Below are 21,696 nucleotides of genomic sequence, written 5' to 3' on the forward strand. Positions count from 1 at the left end.
AGTTACATGTGATGCAACCTGCATGACCACACACTCCTAAGGTCCTACAAGCCTTTAACACCACTTGCCATTGGTTTGTCCAGAGCAAATAGGATATGAGGATAACGTGGACCCAGTTCTGCACCTGCATTATGGTCATAAGTCCTGGTCCAACCGTGTGTGTCTGATGTCTCAAACTCACAGAGGGATCTATGGAGCAGTGGGTCTGGGTCAACACACCCGCAGTTATTATAAAGACAGAAATACTAAAAGGCAACCACCCCGAGCAGGAGCAGCGAGTGCTGAACTCATGATGATCAGGGAGTAACGCCAGTACAACAGCAATACCAAAAATATAAACTTTTCATAGAAAATATTTAATCATCATAATCGTCCGATCTCTAAAGGCAACTTAATAAAATACAAAATGCAGCATGGAGCATGTATACACGGCTGAAGTTCAAGATCTCTACAATGTGGCTACCAATGCATCACAATTTCCTGTAACTCTATAAATGTCAGATGATTTGGAATAATGATTCTGAAGAAATGTATTTAGACAGACTGAACGCTTTGACGGAATTGATACTGGTATGTATGAAAGATGAAGAGCACATCTGTAAGGGAATGTATCCTGTGATCCCAAAGCAAGGTCCTCTCAGTAAAGCGGTCAGGCAGCACACTCATGTTAGTGTATGGTAATGTCTGTCCTTACACTTCTATCACAGTTCATTGTGAGGGAGACCATCCTTAGAAACACGACTTGTTAAGTCTTGAAGATGCTTCTTTACCTACACAGGAGGGGAACAGATACATGTAAATTGTTATTCTACTCAAATCACAAGCGACTGCCAGATTCCAGTTACCATTAAATGAACATTGTATACATGCAGTACCTTGAATGCTGCTCTGTGATCTGGTGTGTTGGTGAAAAACAATCTATATTTAGAGCAGACAGTGTCATAGGTCTGTGCCGATCGGGTCTTTTGGATTCTAGAGTGTCCCAGACCTGCCTCTCAGATCATAGAGCAGCATTCAAGGTATGTATGCAATTATTATTATTATTATCATCAAGTCCTGAAACCTTGCAGTTATCACTTTGGCCACCAAGCCTCATAATGGGCCGATGCTTCCTGTTCTGCACAGGTCACCATTATGGCAAATTTATGAAATAAAAAAATACAGGAATAGTAGCGTGCAGACCTTGTAACCAAGCTCCTTGATCTTATCGGTGAGGGCGTTATACTTTTCTTTGCTTTTCTTGATATGCTCCTTGTCCCCGGTCTCTGCAATGTGCTTCAGTTTTTCATGGGAGATCTCTAGCTGCTTCTGATAATGTTGATGCTTCTCAATCTTTGTTTCAAAATGTTTCAGTTCTTCCTAAAAAAAAAAAAATTATTATATTATATTATATATAATATATATATATATTCTATAACAACAACAACAATAATAATAACAATAATAACAATAAATATTTGATATAATATATGGTTGTCTTATTTTAGCCTGTGACCAGCAGGGTTTACATATATTCCTTTACCTTAAATGAATCCAATTCGCTGGGAGAGAAGTTTGCAGTCCTTGCCATGTCCCACAAGTCATTTACTCTTGGCTCATTGAACTCTGAATAATACAAGACCAAAGGGGACAAAATATAACACTGGAACATACAGATATAATCTAGCGCATTGACTCAAATCAACCAGCATCTCCTGCTAGTTCAGTGTCTGTACAGAGTTTTCACTTTGTACTCTTTACATTAGGTAGTAATGCAAAATGAACCATCCATGAAGATTATAGTAATGCAGCTGAACAGTGTTGGATCACAAGCTGTAGCAGAATTATGAATTCCGCTCTGGAGTACAACACAAGCTTTGCCTCAGGATCAGTAGAAGACAGGTAGTTCAATGTATTTAAACTGACTACAGCTTTGATGTAGATACTGAAAACTGTAAAAGGTTCTCAGAGAGCAAAGTACCCTTTAAGATGACCACTTTCCCTTCATCATTTGCTGGAGATGTAAGGCACACATAACAGGGACGCACCTCTTTCCCCGCTGTAACCTTCATGACTTATTTTCCGAAGACGTTCAAATCCTTGGTTTATGCTTCGGAGTTTTTCCTTCAGATCTGTATGCTTGCCGAGCAGGTCTTCTGCCTTAATCTCATGTTCATCGGGGCTGATAACATTTTTGTGGATTTCTGTTACCAAGAAGAAAAAAAAAAATGAACAAAATGTGAGCCTGGTGTATATTCTGGTGTGCTGCAGCTTAGTCCCCAAAAAATACTTAGAATTTTCTGTAGGGCGTCCAAGCAGATCTAAAACAGGACCATTATTGTTCAGTCTTGGGGCCTTATTTATTTGCCCCAAACCTAGTGGGTGCCAGAAGTAACGTGCCCACTTATTCATCACACTCAGTATAATTTCCTCTTTCAAACCACAAGTACAACCTACAACGGTACTTCCAATGGACGATAAAAATAAAAAAATTAATGGGGGACATGGGCTGTTGAGAATAGTACAGTAAGCCCTAAGCTTCCAGGACTTATCGTGCTGCAATCCGTCCACATTAGCACAAATCCATCCACATTGTGACCTCTACTGGAAATCACCTGGATGTTCTGAAGGTGCGTCAATTCGGCCCAAATTTATAGTCCTGAACAAGACACACTTGGGAAGAGCAGGGGAGGAAGTGGTGGCCTGTGTAGACTGAGCCAACCTCAGATGAGTCCCACATCATTGGAGCTATAAGGACCGGCAATTTGGTGGTGTCTAGAGTCTGCCCCTGGGGACCTGTCACCATGGCACTCACCGCTGTAATACAGACAAAATTGCCTCTATTACACTAGTGTGAAACTGGCCTAAATATTTCTGCAGTCATCTGGTTTCACCATATTGGTCTGTAATACCTGGCCTCCACAATTCTTTTTGTGTTGAGTTTTATGATTTTGAGATATATTTTTTTTTTGGACAGCACAGTACACACACACACACAACTATAAAGCATGTACACAATAAGCCCACAGCACTGCTACACACACACACACACCACTATAAAGCATATACACAATAAACACACACACACACAGAGCTATAAAGCATATACACACAGCACTGCTGCATGCATGCGAGCTATAAAGCATATACACGATAAACACACAGCACTGCTGCATGCATGCGAGCTATAAAGCATATACACGATAAACACACAGCACTGCTGCAAGCGCACACACACACACACACACAGCTATAAAGCATATACACGATAAACACACAGCACTGCTGCACACACACACAGCTATAAAGCATATACACGATATACACACAGCACTGCTGCACGCACGCACACACACAGCTATTCGGCACTTCCACTATAAACACACAGCTCTGATACACATATACACAGCTCTGCTACATACACACACACAGAGCTATAAAGCATATACACAATAAACATACAGCACTGTTACACACACAGTTATTCGGCACTTCCACTATAAACACACAGCATTGCTGCACACGTATATACACAGCTCTGATACACATACACAGCTCTGCTACATACACACACACATTGATTTTAGTACGAATGTCTGCACAGTTTGGCACCTAGAGCTATTTATCTGACTCCGACGTCCTAGAAGGTCCTGCCTGCAGTTAGGTAAGCTGCCTCTGGGACATTCTCTTATTGTAGGAAGCTGAATGTGATGTGTCCTGCTTTAATTAAACAGATCAATACTGGGCAGGAAGAGAACTGCAGTCGTGAATTGCTGCAGTGATTTCAGGGAGGGTAATTCAGCAAAGCCAGACGGTCCGGACTACTCCAGACCACTTCAGGAAGATGTTCTCTTTCTATAAGTGCATCTTTTAGTGCGAAAAATACACTACTCAACAAACACAAGACCGGAACCAGAGTTTGCCTTGATTTCTCGTGTTGCTACTAAATGTCTGTTTGGCTACAAAATAAATGTCAGCTAAGGTTGTGGATTAGATATCTGAGAGTCAATTGCCAGCGGCTTACAGAAAACCTTTAAAAACCTTTACTTTGTCATCATCACCTGCACCTCTGAAATCATCACCTGCACCCTGAAAAGAGCAAGTATTATTTATCGAAATCCTCTGGCAAACATCAAGGAAAACAGTGCACTGTACTGAAGTCTTTGGCGGCCGCCTCTGGCGCAATAGTTTTGATCTTTCCATGAAAGCTTTCTATCTGCCCTTTAATGGTTCCTCTGCTGACAAATCTCCAAAATTCTGTCCGATGCTTTACCCTATCAAACAAAAACTACTCTGACACATCCGCGCTCGACCCTGTCGTAATTGTATTTTAATGTGATCTTTCAATCTGAGAAACAAGGGCCGGACAAGAAGATTAATTCAATGGTGTATCGTGGGGGAACCTCAAAGGTGTCGGCATCAATAGAGATTATGGATGAGGCTGTATCCAGATTAAGACATGCTCGAGGGGCAGGAAAGTTAGCGGCTCACAACTTTTTTTTGCCTTGAAATTGTGAGAAAAAAATAAGTACGTAAGTAGGTAAGTACGGATGTAGAAGAGCCGTGGGCTGCACTGTGCTGTGCAATAACTCACAAGGCGAACCGCAACACTATAAAAATTACAAATTAAAGGAATCATCTAGTCATCCAGTACTTAGATGGTCTGTGGGGGTCCGACTACAGAATCATAACATGAAGCTTCAGGACCCCAATTCTTCCCCCACCAACCATGTTTAATAATGGTCTTTTAATGTTGTAGCAGGGATGTTGGCTCCATCAGGCACCAGGGTATGACCCATACATCTGCACCTGCCATAACTAAGCACCAGTAAAATCCCCACCGATTGCTAAAACAGAGGCCCCTACTCTACCATCCTTCCATGAGCAGCATGCCTGCGATGGGGAGTGGTGACTGAGCACGCCCACTACTGCTCCACACATCTTTACGGGAATTATGGATGCTTACAAAGCTGTATGGCGCCCAACCATCATCACCAAGAAAGGCCTCCTCCACCATAGCTGTGGTGTTTGTGTGAAAACCAGTGAGATCAGAGCAATTGGGACTCCCGCATATGAATGTTTACCACATACATAGGTAAATGTTATACTCCTGAATACCCTTTAACCCCTTTAGGACAATGCTGCATATATAATAGAGCACCATCCATTAGATCAGTGCTCTGTTGGTCTGGTCTGCTGCAGACCAGATCAGCAGAATACCGAGCCAGGATCAGCGTCATTTCGGCGTTGAGGCCCGGCCGGGTAAGTTAAACGGATAGCCCCTTCACAATCACATTGCAGGGGGCGATTTGCCCACTAGACACCAGAGATGGGGGATAAATAGCAGTTTAGATGCAACTGTCAGCCATGACAGCTGCATCTAAACGGCTCATTAGCGGGCGTGGTCCCGGGCTATAAATAACAGCGGGGATTGCGGCGGCCCCACTCTAAACTCACCTAACCGACCAAGGACGTACAGTTACGTCCTTGGTCGTGAAGGGGTTAAAGGTAAACTGGAATACTCAACTTTAGTACTGACACTATGGGGGAGATTTATCAAACTGGTGTAAAGAAGAATTGTCTTAGTTGCCCCTAGCAACCAATCAGATTCCACCTTTCATTTTCCAAAGAATATGTGAGGAATGAAAGGTGGAATCTGATTGGTTGCTAGGGGCAACTGAGACACCAGGTTGATAAACCTACCTATATAAAAGTGATTTGAGAAGGCAACCTAAAATTGCGTTGAAAATTTGTCTTAAAGGGGTATTGCCACCTGAGCTCCATAGAATAAGGGATAAAAAGCTGATCACTTGGGGTCTGACCAATCCCGAGAATGGCCGCCACTCCATTTATTCTTTATTAAGATGAACCTTAAATCTGTCACGGATAGGAGGGTGTTCTGCTCAAACAGGTGGGAGGTTTCACTGTATTTGACGCAGTAGGCATGACAACTCTAGAACATGAGCATTTGCTTTTTACAATCGTTCTCCCACAGAACACTTCTCTTATAGGAAGTTAAAATACAGTTTACATACTTTGAAGTAACAATGACCAGCTGCAGAAGGGGGAAAAAAAAATCCTTGCAATCTGTACTCTAGATCCTCAGGCCATTGGCAAAAATACTCATTTTTTTTATTTAACATGCACTGGCCCAATGCACTGTAGCAAATGTCTTTATGGCTTTTATTTGGAAAAAAAAAGGTCATTTAAATAAATTAAATATTTAACCCTTTAAGGACGGGGCCCATTTTCGTTTTTGCGTTTTCGTTTTTTTCCTCCTTTTGTTTAAAAGGCCATAGCACTTGCATTTTTCCACCTAGAAACTCACATGAGCACTTATTTTTTGCGTCACTAATTGTACTTTGCAATGACAGGTTGAATTTTTGCATTTGGTACACTACGAAACCAGAAAAAAATTCAATGTGTGGTGAAATTGAAAAAAAAAAAAAACGCATTTCTTTTATTTGGGGGAACTGTATTTTACGCCATTCGCCCAGGGGTAAAACTGACTTGTTATGCATGTTCCTCAAGTCGTTACGATTAAAACGATATATAACATGTATAACTTCTATTGTATCTGATGGCCTATAAAAAATTCAAACCATTGTTAACAAATATATGTTCCTTAAAATCGCTCCATTCCCAGGCTTATAGCGCTTTTATCCTTTGGTCTATGGGGCTGTGTCAGGTGTCATTTTTTGCGCCATGATGTGTTCTTTCTATTGGTACCTTGATTGCGCATATACGACTTTGTTCGCTTTTACATTTTTTCTGGATTTGATGCGACCAAAAATGCGCAATTTTGCACTTTGGGATTTTTTTGCGCTTACGCCGTTTACCGTGCGAGATCAGGAATGTGATTAATTAATAGTTCGGGCGATTACGCACGCGGCGATAGCAAACATGTTTATTTATTTATTTATTTAAAACCTGGGAAAAAGGGGGGGGGTGATTCAGACTTTTATTAGGGGAGGGGGCTTTTTACTATAAACACTTTTTTTTTTTTTTTTTTTTTTTTTTTACACATATACTAGAAGCCGCCCTAGGGGACTTCTAGTATATATACTTTGATCTCTCATTGAGATCTTTGCTGTATAGATATACAGCAAAGATCAATGAGATCAGCACTCGTTTGCTTTCGGCTGCTGCAGCCAAAAACAAACGAGTGCCGAGTCGGGGACGGCGCCATCTTGGATGAGTCCCCGGCCGGCATCAGACAGGGAGATCGTTCCTCCGGGACAACGTCCCGGAGGAGCGATCTCCCCCACTAGACCCCAGGGAAAGGCTGCCTCCGATTAGCTAATTAGCGGGCACGGCGATCAGACCGTGCCCGCTAATAGCGGCGGTCCCGGGCTACACGCGGCACTTTAAAGCGGGGTCGCCGCGCGGCCCCGCTTTGAAGTGCTAATGAGGACATATGACGTACGGGTACGTCATATGTCCTTAAGAGGTTAAAGCTTAACTATAATTTCAGTAGCCAAAAAATTAAATTCCTCAAATAAAAAGCCCACGTGTTACCCTTTAAAAAGAGCCCTAAACTGTGTTGATAGCTTGTACGCTCGCTGAGATATCCCCAGTTGTTTGGCTCAGAAGAATAAATGAATTTTTCTCCTGGCTGAGAGAAAGTGGGCGTGGCCTATCCCTCATCTCCCTGGCTGGGTCCCTCCATTCATTGACCAGCACCTTAGCAGATGTATCACACATAGCAGGATTAGATAGAGCCCCAGCATACAGTATCACAATGTAAGATTAGATACAGAGCCCTAGCAGATGGTATCACACACAGTGGGATTAGATACAGTCATCTGCTCTCATTACACTGTAGGATAATGTCAGTCATGGAGGTGGGGGCACCTGCTGCAGATATCTGATAGTGAATGTTATATGTACTATGGAAGGACTACAGCTGTGTTGTGCTGGGACCTGTAGTCCTTCCCTCAGTGACTCACCCACTCTCCCTCATGCAGTACATTGGAGTGATGGTGGCACTGGATACACTTGTCCCTACATCCAGCTCTTCCCCTGCGCTGCTCCTCACACACACACACACACACACACACACACACAACCCCCTCAGCTCTGCTTAGTCACCTCTGTGAAGGGAGGGGGGAGAACGTGCTGCTAGGAGGGGGGGGGGGAGGAGGGTTTGTTTATGTCTCTCTCTGTGTCAGGGCTGTTATCTGATCCTCCTGCCACAGTCCATACACTCAGGACAGATCTGCAGGGAGGGGAGTGTCCAGCAGGAATGCAGAAATAAGTCAGAGCCAGAGAGGGCTATAAGGGGATAATCAGCCTTATGTATTTAAAAAAACTGTTCATTTTAGGTTATTAATGTATTATTGCAAAAATTGTTATCATGACCTAAGCTAACAAACTGAAAGGTCAAAATATTTTATAGTTACGCTTTAATTTTTTAAAAAAATAAATTAGAATTTTTATGAAATTAGGGAGGACTAGTAACCTCAGTGCTGATCAGTCAAAGAAAAACTTGAGTCAGTCTACAACAATAATCTACCATCTGAACATGTGAAATGTCATTATCATTTTAGGTTATCACCAGGCTCACATGTTCTCTGTATTTTCAGGCTGACATTATCACCACCCGAGGAGTCATTGTCACTCGCCTGATTCCATATCCCTTGTAGATGTTCTCATTCCCGAGCCTGACACTTACAAATCACTTTTATAACTCCAGTATAAAATCCCATATATAAAACTCATTATATAGACAAGGACTATATTACAGATACAATTGTGTGGGAGACATATGACAGACCCGACCCTGCCTTGTAAACCTAACCAAGGGATTTAAAGCGTCACTGTCTTATTTTTGCAGAAATCAATAGTACAGGCGATTTTAACCCCTTTGCGTCAGTAATATGTACATATACGTTCCTACTGCACATACCCCGTGCAGTAGGAATGTGTAGATATAATATATATCTGTATATATAATGTATATATATATATACGTTCCTACACTGACGGGGGATTTGAGATGAGATCAAGATCGCTGCAGGGAGTGCGATCGCGCTCTTATCTGCGCCCAGCGCCGGAGGTGATGAGAGTCAGCTGCGATCCCGCAGCCGACTCTCATTAACCCCTTAAACGCCGCAATCTACAGCAATCGTGGTGTTTAAGGTGCTCAGTCACAGATCAAGCATCTGTCACTGAGTGATTGGGAGTATGCCGACAGGCGGGGGTAAGTTCCTTACCTCCGCCCTGTCGGTTCGGCGATCCATGTATAGAGTCTGCTCTCAAATAGGCTCTATACATAGCTCGCCGACAGCACTGATCTATGCTAAGCTATGGCATAGCATAGACCAGTATATGCATTCTAATGATTGCATATTTTACAGTAAATAAAAAGTGTAAAAAAAAAAAAAAAAAAAAAGTGTATTAAAAAGTATTAAAAAACCCCTTATAAATCCCTCTCCCAATAAAAAGTTTAAAAAAAACCCTTGCCCATTATAAAAATATAAATAAATAACTAAACATATTACATAGCGTAGCGTGTGGAATTGTCCGATTAAAATATAACATAATTGTTCTCACATGGTGAACGGAGTAAACGGAAACGATAATAAAACGCACCAGGATTGCTGATTTTATTAAATTATATATCACAAAAAAAATTAATAAAGAGCAATCAAAATTTTGGCGCAAAAATGCCACCCCAACCAGCCCTGTAGGTGGAAAAATAAAAGCGCTATGGCTCTTAGAAGGCGAGGAGGAACATTGCATTAATTTGACCAGGACTTTTTGCATCAAAGGGCTTGGTCTTGAAGGGGTTAAGAAACTTTGTAATTGGGTTATATGGAGAGGAATGGGGGAAGGAGGGAGATTAGTCGCCAGCAGAGAACAAAGGATTACACAGTGGGAGCTGTGTGAAAGCCGGTATTCAGAGGTCAGAGAGTTCAGTGCTGACTTCAGAGGAGATAGCCCTGTGATGTAGCTGTAAATAACTCTTTGTTGTCCTGTTTTGGTGCCTCATCTCCCTCCACCCCTCCCCTCCTTTGGAAAACCATGAAAACAGGGGGGAGAGGTTCAAATTGCTTTTTCATGATAAAAATAAATTTTTCAGCTAATAAACCCAATTACAAAGCTTCTTAAAACCACCTGTACTATGTGACACAACAGTGACACTTTAAATAGAATTAGTTTTCCCCATTTGGGACCTTACCTTCAGTCCTGCTCACAGTGTCAAGCAATATGTTATACTCATTGGTCTTCTCCTTATGATGGAGGAACTCTCGCCACAGGTTATCCAGTTCCTCTTCAGAAAATTTCCCAGATGTCTTTGCCTAGGATGGAAAATGCAAGTACAAATGCAATTATATCGATTTATTATCCAGCATTTTCTTAAATTAACTGGTACCAGAAAGTTGTACAGATTTGCAAATTACTTCTATTTAAAAATCTCAAGTCTTACAGTACTTATCAGCTGCTGTACCAGTTGATTTTAAAAAATAGCTTTTTGATGGAGTACCCTTTTAACAAAAAAAATGTGCTCCATCCTTCCTTCTGGAACAACTCCTTTAACTGTCCTATAATCATCGGAGGAAGGTTCTCATAGCGTTGCAGGCCTCACCTTGTTCCAGAGCTTCTCTAATCGTGGATCATTTAACACATCGTTCTCTGTGCCGTCTTTAATATAATTATTGTCTTCAGTCTGTGTTTTCTTCTTGCCGTCCAGTCCATACTTGGCCATTATTACTAAAGACGTGAAAAAAAATAAATAAATAAAAAAAAATACATATCATAGAATATTGGGAACTGTGGCAGACCCCCCCATTCCCTCTCTCTCTGGAAAACTATTAACAAAACCAAAAGGATTATTAGGTCATCACATTATTGGGGGTGATTACATCTGTATTTAAAATTATAAAACAAAGGGTGCTTTAAAAAAAAAAAAAAACATAATTGGCGCCGCATAAAACGAGCCCCAATAGGGTTCTCTGTGAATGAGAGGGAGAAAAAAAAAGGAAAAAGGAAAAAATGTTAATTGGCTCTGTCACTAAAAGGTTAATGTTTAGGCACTGTGAAATTCCTTTAATTATACAAACACAGTCTTTGGATTTTCTCATGGAAAAAATAAAAAGTGTGGGATGTCACAGATGAAGACACGACAATGTTAAACAAACTAGAAACACAATAAAGGCATTAGGCATCATACATAAATCATTAACTTCTTTGCCAACCGTCAGGCTAGTTCTACTCTGAAACCTAATAATGTAGGGGGTTAACAATCTGCAGAGAAGTCAGTGACTCAGCTGGTCAGAGCCCTAAAAAGATAATCTGAGTTACACTACTTTCTAGGTGTTCTATTAAGGGTTCCCAAGGCTTAAAAAAAAAAAAAAAAAAAAAAAAAAAAACACACACATTGCTGCTTTCTGCCTTAAAGGGGTTATCCAGCGCTACAAAAACATGGCCACTTTCCCCCTACTGTTGTCTCCAGTTGGGTGAGGTTTTGAAACTCAGTTCCATTGAGCTTAATTGCAAACCGCACCTGAACTGGAGACAACAGTAGGGGAAAAAGTGGCCATGTTTTTGTAGCGCGGGATAACCCCTTTAAACAGCATCACTCTTGTCCTCAGTTTGGGTGCGGTTTGCATTGATGTGAATGATGATAAAAGTGGAAACCAAGGTGAGAGTTCTCTCCAATTCCAGTGGTTCCAAAGCTCCAGTAGTCTATGGTTTTCCCTTCCCAGCAAGTTTTCATCTAAAAGTCTAACAATAGTATTATGAATACTAGACATTTCTATTATGTGCTTCTGTAAGAGGAAGAGGGAAGTAGAAGGACTAGGAAGAGGCAGCCCCTCAGAAATCATGTGAGGAAAAGTAATAGATTTTACAAAAGTCATAAAATAAGGAGAAATACTCCAAATCTACAGGTTAGACTCAAGACAAGTCATAGGGAAGGTCCCTGACAGCTTCCCCTGCCCACCAGCCTTGATTGACAGATCTCCCTCTATATGGAGAAGTCTATCAATCAACGCTGCCAGGGAGGAGCCACTGAGGACCCCCCCCCCCTGCTTGGACTTGTGGTCCAAGCATAGACATGAGCATAACTCAAGCCCTACCGTCTGACATTAGATTATTGGTGGCTGAATAAGTTGGATGCAGCCTAGGGAGTCTGGGAAAACATGGATACAGCCACTGGTATTAAAAGGGGTACTCCGGCTCTGCAGTATAATCTGTGTACGGCCAGGGAGGGGATTGAATTAAGTCAGGTAAGTCACCGCCGGCTTTTAATTCAATCCCCTCCCGGGCCGTACACAGATTATACTGCAGGGCCGGAGCAGCCCTTTAAATGATGAGAGATCGGACACGAGTGTGCTTAAGTTGCGCTCCATCTCCGTTCAAGCAGCAGAAAAGTGATGACAGGATCCCTTTAAGACTGAAAAAAACATAAACCCGTACCGTTCAGGGATCGCCGGAGTTTGGCCTCTTTTTCCCCATCGTCATCTAATCCTTCTGCTTTCAGCTTTTTCCAGTTCAGCTCATCCTTCTCTTGTATTTTTAGATCACTGTGAAGTTCCGCTAATTTTACAGCAGAAAACTGGAGCTAAAAAAGATAAAAACCACAAATAGGAGTTTGGGGTCACGGGGATACCCAAGATAATCTGCTCACATATCTCTCTGCACACTATGAAGAGTAAGGGTGGGTTCACATTGAGGAATTCTCGCGGATTAAGTCAGCGGCATTCCGCCGGCTGTACGCGCTCTCGGACGCACGCCTTTCCGCCGGCTCCATAGACAACATTCTATGGGCGGCTGATTTCGCATTTCGCATTCCGCCGAAAGAATTGACATGTTAGTTCTTTCGGTGGAATGCGGAATCAGCCGGCCCATACAATGGTGTCTATGGAGCCGGCGGAAAGGCGTGCGTCCGTGAGCGCGTACAGCCGGCGGAATGCCGCAGAGTTTATCCGCGAGAATTCCTCAATGTGAACCCACCCTAAGGCAGAATGTGAATGACTGTCACATGCTGGAGACAAAGAGGATCCCTTTCAAATCAACTGGTGTCAGAAAGTTATATAGATTTGTAATTTACTTCTAATAAAAAAAAAATCTCAAGTCTTCCAGTACTTATCAGCTGCTGTAAGTCCTGCAGGAAGTGGTGTATTCTTTACAGTTGGGACACAGTGCTTGTTTTTTCTACTGCTCCTCTACTGTAGAGGAAATACTACATCACTTCCTGCAGGACAAACAGCAGCTGATAAGTTATGGAAAACTTGAGAACTTTTAAATAGAAGTAATTTACAAATTTGTAAACCTTTCTAAAACCAGTCGATTTGAAATAATTTTTTTCCCGCCAGAGTACCCCTTTAAGGGAATCTGTCAGCTGCAAATTATGTTCTCAACTGCTGGCACTGTTATATCAAGGAGACTTGAGAATGGCTCAGGATTGTTTAGAACCGAAACGTCGTCTTTTTATGCAAATGGCAAAACTTTTTTCACTGCACGGATGCTGTCTCCAAACCATATTTTTTACTTGTGCTTCCATAATATAGAAAAATGCCTTTATTCTCCAGTGCTAAGTGCCAGTGAGGCTTTCCCTTTGGCCGCACATTGCCATTACATGGAGCAAACAATGATTGTTTTTACAGGATTTAGAATACAAAATCTTTAGAATACTTTGCTTCTTGTCCCTATAATTTTCTTCCACATCTCCAGTTCTCCTCAAGAATTCCTCGATAAAAAAGCAAAGAAAATCTGTTCACTATAAAACCACTTTAAGAAAAAAAAAAAAAAAAATTCTATTAAATGTGCCCCACTATTTCTCAGACACTCACACTGGGGGTGAACGTCCTCAACCTAATTAGGTGTCCAAACCCCATGAGAATGATGGAAGACAAGGGCACCTTGCTGTGCTATAGGAAGACGCCATCAGGAAGATGATGTGTGACTTGGGGAATCTTAAGAAGCCTACACTCGGGGTGTATATAAGCACTATGGTATACAACGGGAAACACACTATGTCAGGACAGTCAAATTCATGTACGGCCAAAGTTTCCGCAATTCTGAGTGCTGGTTGATGTACACAATTATGGCATACATTAACTTTTCATACCCTGATCTATTATTTTAAAGGGGTATTCCAACTTAAAACCACAGGATAGGGGACAAGTAAGAAAATGTGGGAGGTCCGACCTCCGTACCCCTGGCAATCTCCATATCGGCCCTCGGCTTCTTTGTTTTGAATACAGCCACAGCACATGACCCACGGCTGTATTCAAAAGAAAGGAGTCGGGGGTCGATCTGGAGATCACGGAAGTCGGACTTACCTTGGTCTGTTACTGTGGATAGGGAACAAGTTAAATTTAAGTTGGAATACCCCTTTAAGGCTATGCTCCCACACAATGGATTTAGCTTTATACTGAAAGATGGACACTTCAGGTTAAAGGTCGTGACTTTCTGTAAGACAATGAGGAGTCACAGGTGTCTTAAGAGGACGGGAAGTTAATAACTGATCGATTATAACAAGAAATATGCAAATCAGTAACTCAAGTGAATAATTATAGGATGATCACTGATCTTATGTGAATTATTCACTACATGTCTGTGAAAAGGATGGAGGTCAATGTAGGGGGGGGGGGGGGTGATGGACAGAATCTGTGTGAAAAAGCCGTCAAGGGAGTATACTGGAAGGCCGCATACCCTAACCTGTCACAAGACTACAACTCCCATTGTGAAACATTGCCCTAAAGCAGAGAGGGAGAAGCTGCAGCCCTCTAGCTGTCGCAAAACTACAATTCCCATCACGCCTGGACAGCCGAAGGTATGATGGGAATTGTAGTTTTTGAACAGCTGGAGGGCCGCAGGTTCCCCAAAGGATCAATCACAAGATCTGTAATAAGAGACCTCACCCTGTACTGCCATATGGTTCCTATATGGTCCCAATGCGTATATATTAGTGTAATAGGTTGTTGCCATATATTTTTGCAGCTACCAGACTATAGTAGCTGCATTACAGGACGGAACGACACCGACCATAATCCAGACCATAGTCTGCATTAGGCCAAAAGCTTTTACCTAGATTTTATAATAAAAAAAAAAATAAAAAAAATAATAAAATTATTATTCAACCACAATTACACAACAAAGTATTGCTCAAGAGTCGGAGAGAAGACAACTATTTTTTTTACTTATAAAACAAACTTTATGTATAATCTCAGTTAGAGTCCTCTGACACCACTACTTCTCACATGTAAATATGGGTCCCGGTCCAGGAAGAGGATACAGAGGAAATAGTCTATTCTGTGTTAGCTGACTATTCCCGTCTCATCTCATACAGTTATACTTGTAGGACTCATCAAGTTCTAGATTTTTGCAAATATATCAATCAGCAAACTTGTCTCCTTCTCCTGATATGCTGCTCTTTCCTTCTTATTGTTGACAGCTTGTTGTCTAGGTAACAGACCACCACTCCGCTCTAAAAGCAATGTCTGGCTGGTGTATGTAAGTATATATAGATATAGTATACATATTTATATATTATACAGTAAGTGTATATATATATATATATATATATATATATATATATATATATATATATATATACATACATACACACACTGTATAATATTGCTTTTAGAGCGGAGTGGTGGTCTGTTACCCCTGTCAACAATAAGAAGGAAAGAGCAGCATATCAGGAGAAGGAGACAAGTTTGCTGATTGATATATTTGCAAAAATATAGAACTTGATGAGTCCTACAAGTATAACTGTATGAGATGAGATGGGAATACACCTTTAATACACGCTTAGGCTATGTTTACACAACGTATGTGTTGTAGAAATCACAGCCGTTGCAACAATGCGCATGGTATACATTATGGCTGGGATCCCTAGCGGAGCCGTGAGAAACGCCGCACGCTCCATTGTGTGCAGCAGGGAATTCTGATGCGGGCGCGCACGGATGCTCCCGCATGAGAATTCAGCAGTGCTAAAGATCATCCGGTCGATGCTACAGTACCGGCCGGAATGATCTTTTCTGCCACCGGCCGTTCCGTGACCCAGCCATATCACGAAACGACCGGTGTCATACAGCATCTGAACATAGCCTTAGAGTGTGTTCACACGTACAGATTCAAAGCAAATCTGCAGCTTCAAATCTGATCCTGTACGTGTGAACGCAGCCTTAGGGATTGCAAAACTAGTGCAAAATAAATCCAATAATTTGGCAAAGAAAAAAAAAATACTAATCTGTATGTATAAGCCATGGTAATGGATGCTGATGTGCGCACATATACATACACTATACTAGGGACTCCAACATGGGGCTTTCCAGCTGCTGCAAAATTACGACTCCCAGCATGCCTTTGGGTGTGAGGGCATGCTGGGAGTTGTAGTTTTGCAGCAGCTGGAGGGAGACTGGTTGGGGAGCACAGCACAATACACTGTATACAGACATCACATGACCCCCTGCACTCACCCGCTGCGCCTTCTCCCACACTTGATTCAGCCTCAGTATCCGGAACTCAACCTCCCCGTCCGCCCGGTTCTCATTCACCTCCCGGGAATATTTGCCGCCCCCGGCCCGGACACCGAACACCTGCAGGGAACAAAGGAGCAGCAGTAACCGGCACAACGGGGCCAACATGTCTACAAGGAGGAGCCGGCGAGCACAAGGACACCGCAGCCGCCGCCGCTTAGTCTTAGGCCCGAGGATGCAGTCGCTGATTGGTCAACCTCTGACACTAACCACGAACTCGTTGCTCATTGGCTGCTTGCAAGCAAGTGTAACCGCCCACTGTAAAGCGTTAACTCTGTCGGTGCTGCAGCGCTGTGCTGCATTCCTGAGCATCTTTATGAGCAGCAGAATGAGATACATGGATAAGGCAGAGAAGGGGAGGAGCCTGTAATCCTGGCCTGTATTCACACACTGCATTATCAGGCTCAAAAGTACACTAACTTTTTTATATTTATATTGATATTTTGTCTTTTAAGTCTTTTTCTTTGTTTTTGTTATGCATTTTTTATTTAAATTTTTTGCTTTTTTTGTCCTATGAACATTTTACAAGTGTTTTGGGCTGGGTTCACACTGCGTTTATTTTTTTTGCAACCCGTTTTTTTTTTCAGCCTTTTGTTTTTGTTTAGTTTTTTTGCACAGAAAATGAATGGAAAAAACAAATGTATTTGTGTGCATCCATGTTTATCCGCTTTTCCATTGACTTCCATTAAAAGAAAAAAAAATAGCAATTTTTTTTAGCCTACACAAAAACGTGATTGACTACATCTTTGTTTACGCTAACAAAACATTTTTTTCTTTGAACCTTTTTTTTTTTTTAATTAAGGAAGTTAATAGAAAAACTTTTTAAAGCGGATGCACACAAATACATCCGTTTTTTCATTCTTTTTAAGCAAAATTAAAGATGAAAAAACGGACTGCAAAAAACGCAATGTGAACCCAGCCTAAAATGCTGAAGCTGGTGCATGGCATTTCTTGGCTCGAAAACACAGCGGCCAGTGTCAATGGGGAAATATGATATGCAATAACCACAGGATGTTTTTGTGTTTGGCATCATTTTCAGGTTTTGTTTTTGTTTTTTTTTGCTCATAGAAGAAGGCCGAGGTTTTTTTTTTAATTCAAGAAATACTTGCGTTTTTCCTTCTACAAACCTGTTGGTAGTGGGTTTTTTTTTCTGAATATATTTTTCCTAATTCTTCAAAAGAAATCTTGGAATTACATGATAAACAATCACATGACTTGTAATTAGAGATGAGCGAACCGGGTTCGGGTTCGAGTCCATCCGAACCTGATCGTTCGGCATTTGATTAGCAGTGGCTGCTGAACTTGGATAAAGCTCTAAGGTTGTCTGGAAAACATGGATACAGCCAATGACTATATCCATGATTTCCACATAGCCTTAGGGCTTTATCCAAGTTCAGCAGCCACCGCTAATCAAATGCCGAACGATCGGGTTCGGATCGGCTCGAGCATGCTCCAGGTTCGCTCATCTCTACTCGTAATTAAAAAAAAAAAAAAACACCAGATAAGATGCCTATAGTGATTTAAACTAAAATGAGAAAACACTAGAAAAAAATAGCAGTAAAAAACTGCTGCCAGTTTAATGGGGGAAAAAAGTGTCTGAGGGAAGCCTAACGCATGTTCCACCCTCAGTGCACTGATTGACCCCGGCCAACCCGCCCCTTATAATGAATATTAGGGCGGCGCCCTCTAGTGATGTCACTCATCACTGCAGAGCACTGAATGAATATCCATTAGAAGGGGTGGCCCAGCTGATGCTGTCAGGCACTGAGGGTGATAGCCTCTGTGCTAAGGATCAAGGAAAGGAACCCAGGAGCTCATCCTCAGCACCCTGTGTACTATAGGGACATAGCCGCAAGGTATATCTTTATCCTACTCAGTAGTACAGGCAGAGGCAGATAGCTAATTGGATATCTTTCTTTCTTTTACTGTTGTAGCAGGCTGACTCTTCTCTGTAGAGCAGCTCTTGTAGCAGGCTGTCTCTTATCTGTAGAGCAGCTCTTGTAGCAGGCTGTCTCCTCTTTGGAGAGCAGCTCTTGTAGCAGGCTGTCTCCTCACTGTAGAGCAGCTCTTGTAGCAGGCTGTCTTCTCTCTGTAGAGCAGCTTATGTAGCAGGGTGTCTCCTCACTGTAGAGCAGCTCTTGTAGCAGGCTGTCTCCTCTTTGGAGAGCAGCTCTTGTAGCAGGCTGTCTCCTCACTGTAGAGCAGCTCTTGTAGCAGCCTGTATCTCTCTGTAAAGCAGCTCCTGTAGCAGGCTGTCTCCTCTCTGTAGAGCAGCTCTTGTAGCAGGCTGTCTTCTCTCTGTAGAGCAGCTTATGTAGCAGGCTGTCTTCTCTCTGTAGAGCAGCTTATGTAGCAGGCTGTCTTCTCTCTGTAGAGCAGCTCTTGTAGCAGGCTGTCTTCTCTCTGTAGAGCAGCTTATGTAGCAGGCTGTCTCCTCTCTGTAGAGCAGCTCTTGTGTAGCAGGCTGTCTTCTCTCTGTAGAGCAGCTTATGTAGCAGGCTGTCTCCTCTCTGTAGAGCAGCTCTTGTGTAGCAGGCTGTCTTCTCTCTGTAGAGCAGCTTATGTAGCAGGCTGTCTCCTCTCTGCAAATCAGCTCCTGTAGCAGAATATGGGGAGGAAATGCTGTCATCTTCGTCTCTGCAGTCTGTATATTAAGGTGAGGTAGAGATCTCCTTCTGTGGTGTCTATATAACACATGGATAAAAGTTGTCTGCAAGAGTTTTCTTATACATTCCAAAAGTTTGCAGATGCCTTGCAGACTGACATGCAGTAAATGAACAGTATTCCCAGCCTGCGAGATCTCCCACTGGATGACAGATGTCAATGACAGCCACCCTACTGCTGCAATGACTGGCAATGGAAAAAATGCCAATCCATCGCACAAATCAGGGGCAGAACTACAGCTGTACCAGGGGGTCTGGTGGCAATATACTGTAATGGATTGGGCCCCCTGAGGTTAAATCACTTGCAGGACCTGGTGACTGAGTGGGCCTACTGGGGGAGTGCCTGCACAGGTAGGCCTAACTAGATGCACAGTGGGGAGTGGGAGCTGCAGTACCCAGCACAGCCACTACACATTGAATGGGTGCATTGACTCTACTGAACAGCTGATATGTGAGAGGGGCCTATAGGCTCCCTAGACTACTAATGCAGTGTCCCAGAAAAGATGAGCCATTGCTGTTCTGTATTCTTATGCAGATTGTTACTAACGTGCATCTATTCTGGGCTGAAGGTGAAGTACTGCACTCCCACCATTAGGAGTGGGTCAGGAACTATCTGTGGGGTTCTTTTATCTATGGGATTCTAGATTATACTCAAAGTATTCCTGTGCTAGCCATGCTGGGCTAGTAAACCTGCAGTGAGCCTACTGTAGTCGGGGACCAAGGACTTATCCACGCTGAGTGGCTTTTCTCTTCTTTTCAAGTGCTCTGATAACTTAGAGAGGAGCCTCAGAACATCAGCACTTCAGAAAGAGCAACTGAAGGTGATTGACTGCCGCAACTCCCTATCTCCTAAGGAGAACTATGATGGCTAGCTTACCCACAAGGTGGGGCTTGTGTTCCTGGATTCATGTCACTCTGTGCCTTCAACCTGCGCTAGGTGGATCTTCATAGCCGTGGATACACGTATTTTCTCTGAAGTATTGCGCCACTGATAAAAGGCGGTTATAGCCCCTACAGCTGAGTACCAAGTGTCTGGATAGGTCCCCCCTTAAATTAGCCCAATGTCTTCTAGGTCAAGTCTAGTACAAGTTACAACAGATCCAGGCACGTGTAAGGGCATTTACTACTCCGAGACCCGTAACACCTGCCCTTGCAAATACCAACTAGCACCCCCTGGTTCACCTTACTAAGGCCTGACCTTGGCACCACTATAGCTTTTCCCATATTAAATAACTTCACCATGAGAAGAGGCCAGAGCTTTGTTATATATATAAATATATATTGTTGTTTTTTTTTATGCCACACATTGCCATGGAAAGCATAGCCGTCCACCTAACCTTTTCAATCCCTACAAGAGATTATTTTGACAAGTTCTTATCTATCCAAATATAAGACAGCATTATTGGCAAAATATTGCATCTTTATTTGATTTTTTTTTATTTTTTTTCCACAAAAGCAATAACCTTCTGTCTTTATCTTTATTATTTTACTTGAAGTTGATTTCCCCCAAAAAATCAATTGAATGCTGTGATATTATTCTAGATATTGAAAAGAAATATCTTTTTCTTTAAACAAAGCCTAAGGCAGAATGTGCTCACAAAACCCACGGCTATTATACTCTATTATGTGTCTTCTGGGGATGCTTAAAGGAACTTTACCAGGTATTTATTTCGTATCACAGTTTTATTAGCTCTCAATGACTCCAGATTATGGTATTCGTTGAAAAAGTTCAAAATGGACTCTCATTAAAATTCGAAACTGTGCCTTATTCTGGTTAGAGTGGGCTAGCTTTAAAATGTGATGCTTAAAGGGAATCTGTCAGCAGAAAAATGCTATCAAATCTTTCGGCATCATGTTATAGAGCAGAAAGAGCTGATTGGATTAATTTATATTTTTGTGAGCTAATATTCGGTATAACTTAAAATTATTAATTTAAATCTATGCTCTTTCTGGGTTAAGGAGTCCTGTGGGCAGATAGGACCACCCACTGGACTCCTAAGTTTGGAAATGTATAGATAATTCATCACTGGGTGTTACCATTCCTATTATCATATGAACTATACATTCTAAAGCCCCTATTACATGGGGCAACCTTGTTTCTCGTTCCCCACTCGCTGCCGGCACTATTACACGAGCGTGGGTAAGTCCAAGTGTGGTACTCGATCGGTGACGTGCTATGATGTTACTGGTGACGCTACTTCTGTGGTGATTGGTCGGTTTTGTCGTACAGCTCAGCCAGAGATGTAAATGTTGTGATGCCAGTGCTAGTGCAGCACACAGGTGTGATGTTGGTACCTGCTTTAGTGTTGTGGCTGCCTGTACTCCCCAAAATGGTCGGTGACCTGCTGGGTTGTGATGGGTCCCTTGGGCTCTTGTCACGGTCGTCCTGAGTGGCAATTGACCCACCCGGACTATTGGTACCACCACCCACAGAAAGGGGAAAAATTACCCAAGGTGTGTGGCTAGTGTGTATAGGTTCTGGTGCGAAGGAAAGGATGAGAACAGCTTTACTGTACAGTCTCTTGAGATTAAAAAACACTTTGGCAGCAAATACT

General features: G+C 42.3%; 1 protein-coding gene across 1 annotated transcript; it reads right to left on the reverse strand.

Moving 5' to 3' along the window:
- Window positions 1-335: 335 nt before the first annotated feature.
- On the reverse strand, window positions 336-16,663 carry LRPAP1 (LDL receptor related protein associated protein 1). Its single transcript, XM_069976398.1, has 8 exons — window positions 16,419-16,663; window positions 12,403-12,547; window positions 10,571-10,695; window positions 10,163-10,283; window positions 2,028-2,183; window positions 1,523-1,605; window positions 1,183-1,359; window positions 336-770 (listed from the first exon to the last, which is right to left on the reverse strand). The coding sequence occupies exons 1-8, from the start codon at window positions 16,584-16,586 to the stop codon at window positions 702-704; spliced, it is 1,044 nt and encodes a 347-aa protein (XP_069832499.1). The 5' UTR covers window positions 16,587-16,663; the 3' UTR covers window positions 336-701.
- Window positions 16,664-21,696: the final 5,033 nt, after the last annotated feature.

Source organism: Dendropsophus ebraccatus, chromosome 7 (genome assembly GCF_027789765.1).
Source record: "Dendropsophus ebraccatus isolate aDenEbr1 chromosome 7, aDenEbr1.pat, whole genome shotgun sequence".
Classification (NCBI taxonomy): domain Eukaryota; kingdom Metazoa; phylum Chordata; class Amphibia; order Anura; family Hylidae; genus Dendropsophus; species Dendropsophus ebraccatus.

Coding starts and splice junctions, on each gene's coding strand:
- LRPAP1 (XM_069976398.1), bottom strand. CDS start 16,586: ATGTTGGCCCCGTTGTGCCGGTTACTGCTGCTCCTTTGTTCCCTGCAG. Junction 10,696..12,402: donor ACTCCGGCGATCCCTGAACG/GTACGGGTTTAT, acceptor TCACGTCTTTAG/TAATAATGGCCAAGTATGGA. Junction 10,284..10,570: donor TAGAGAAGCTCTGGAACAAG/GTGAGGCCTGCA, acceptor TTTCCATCCTAG/GCAAAGACATCTGGGAAATT.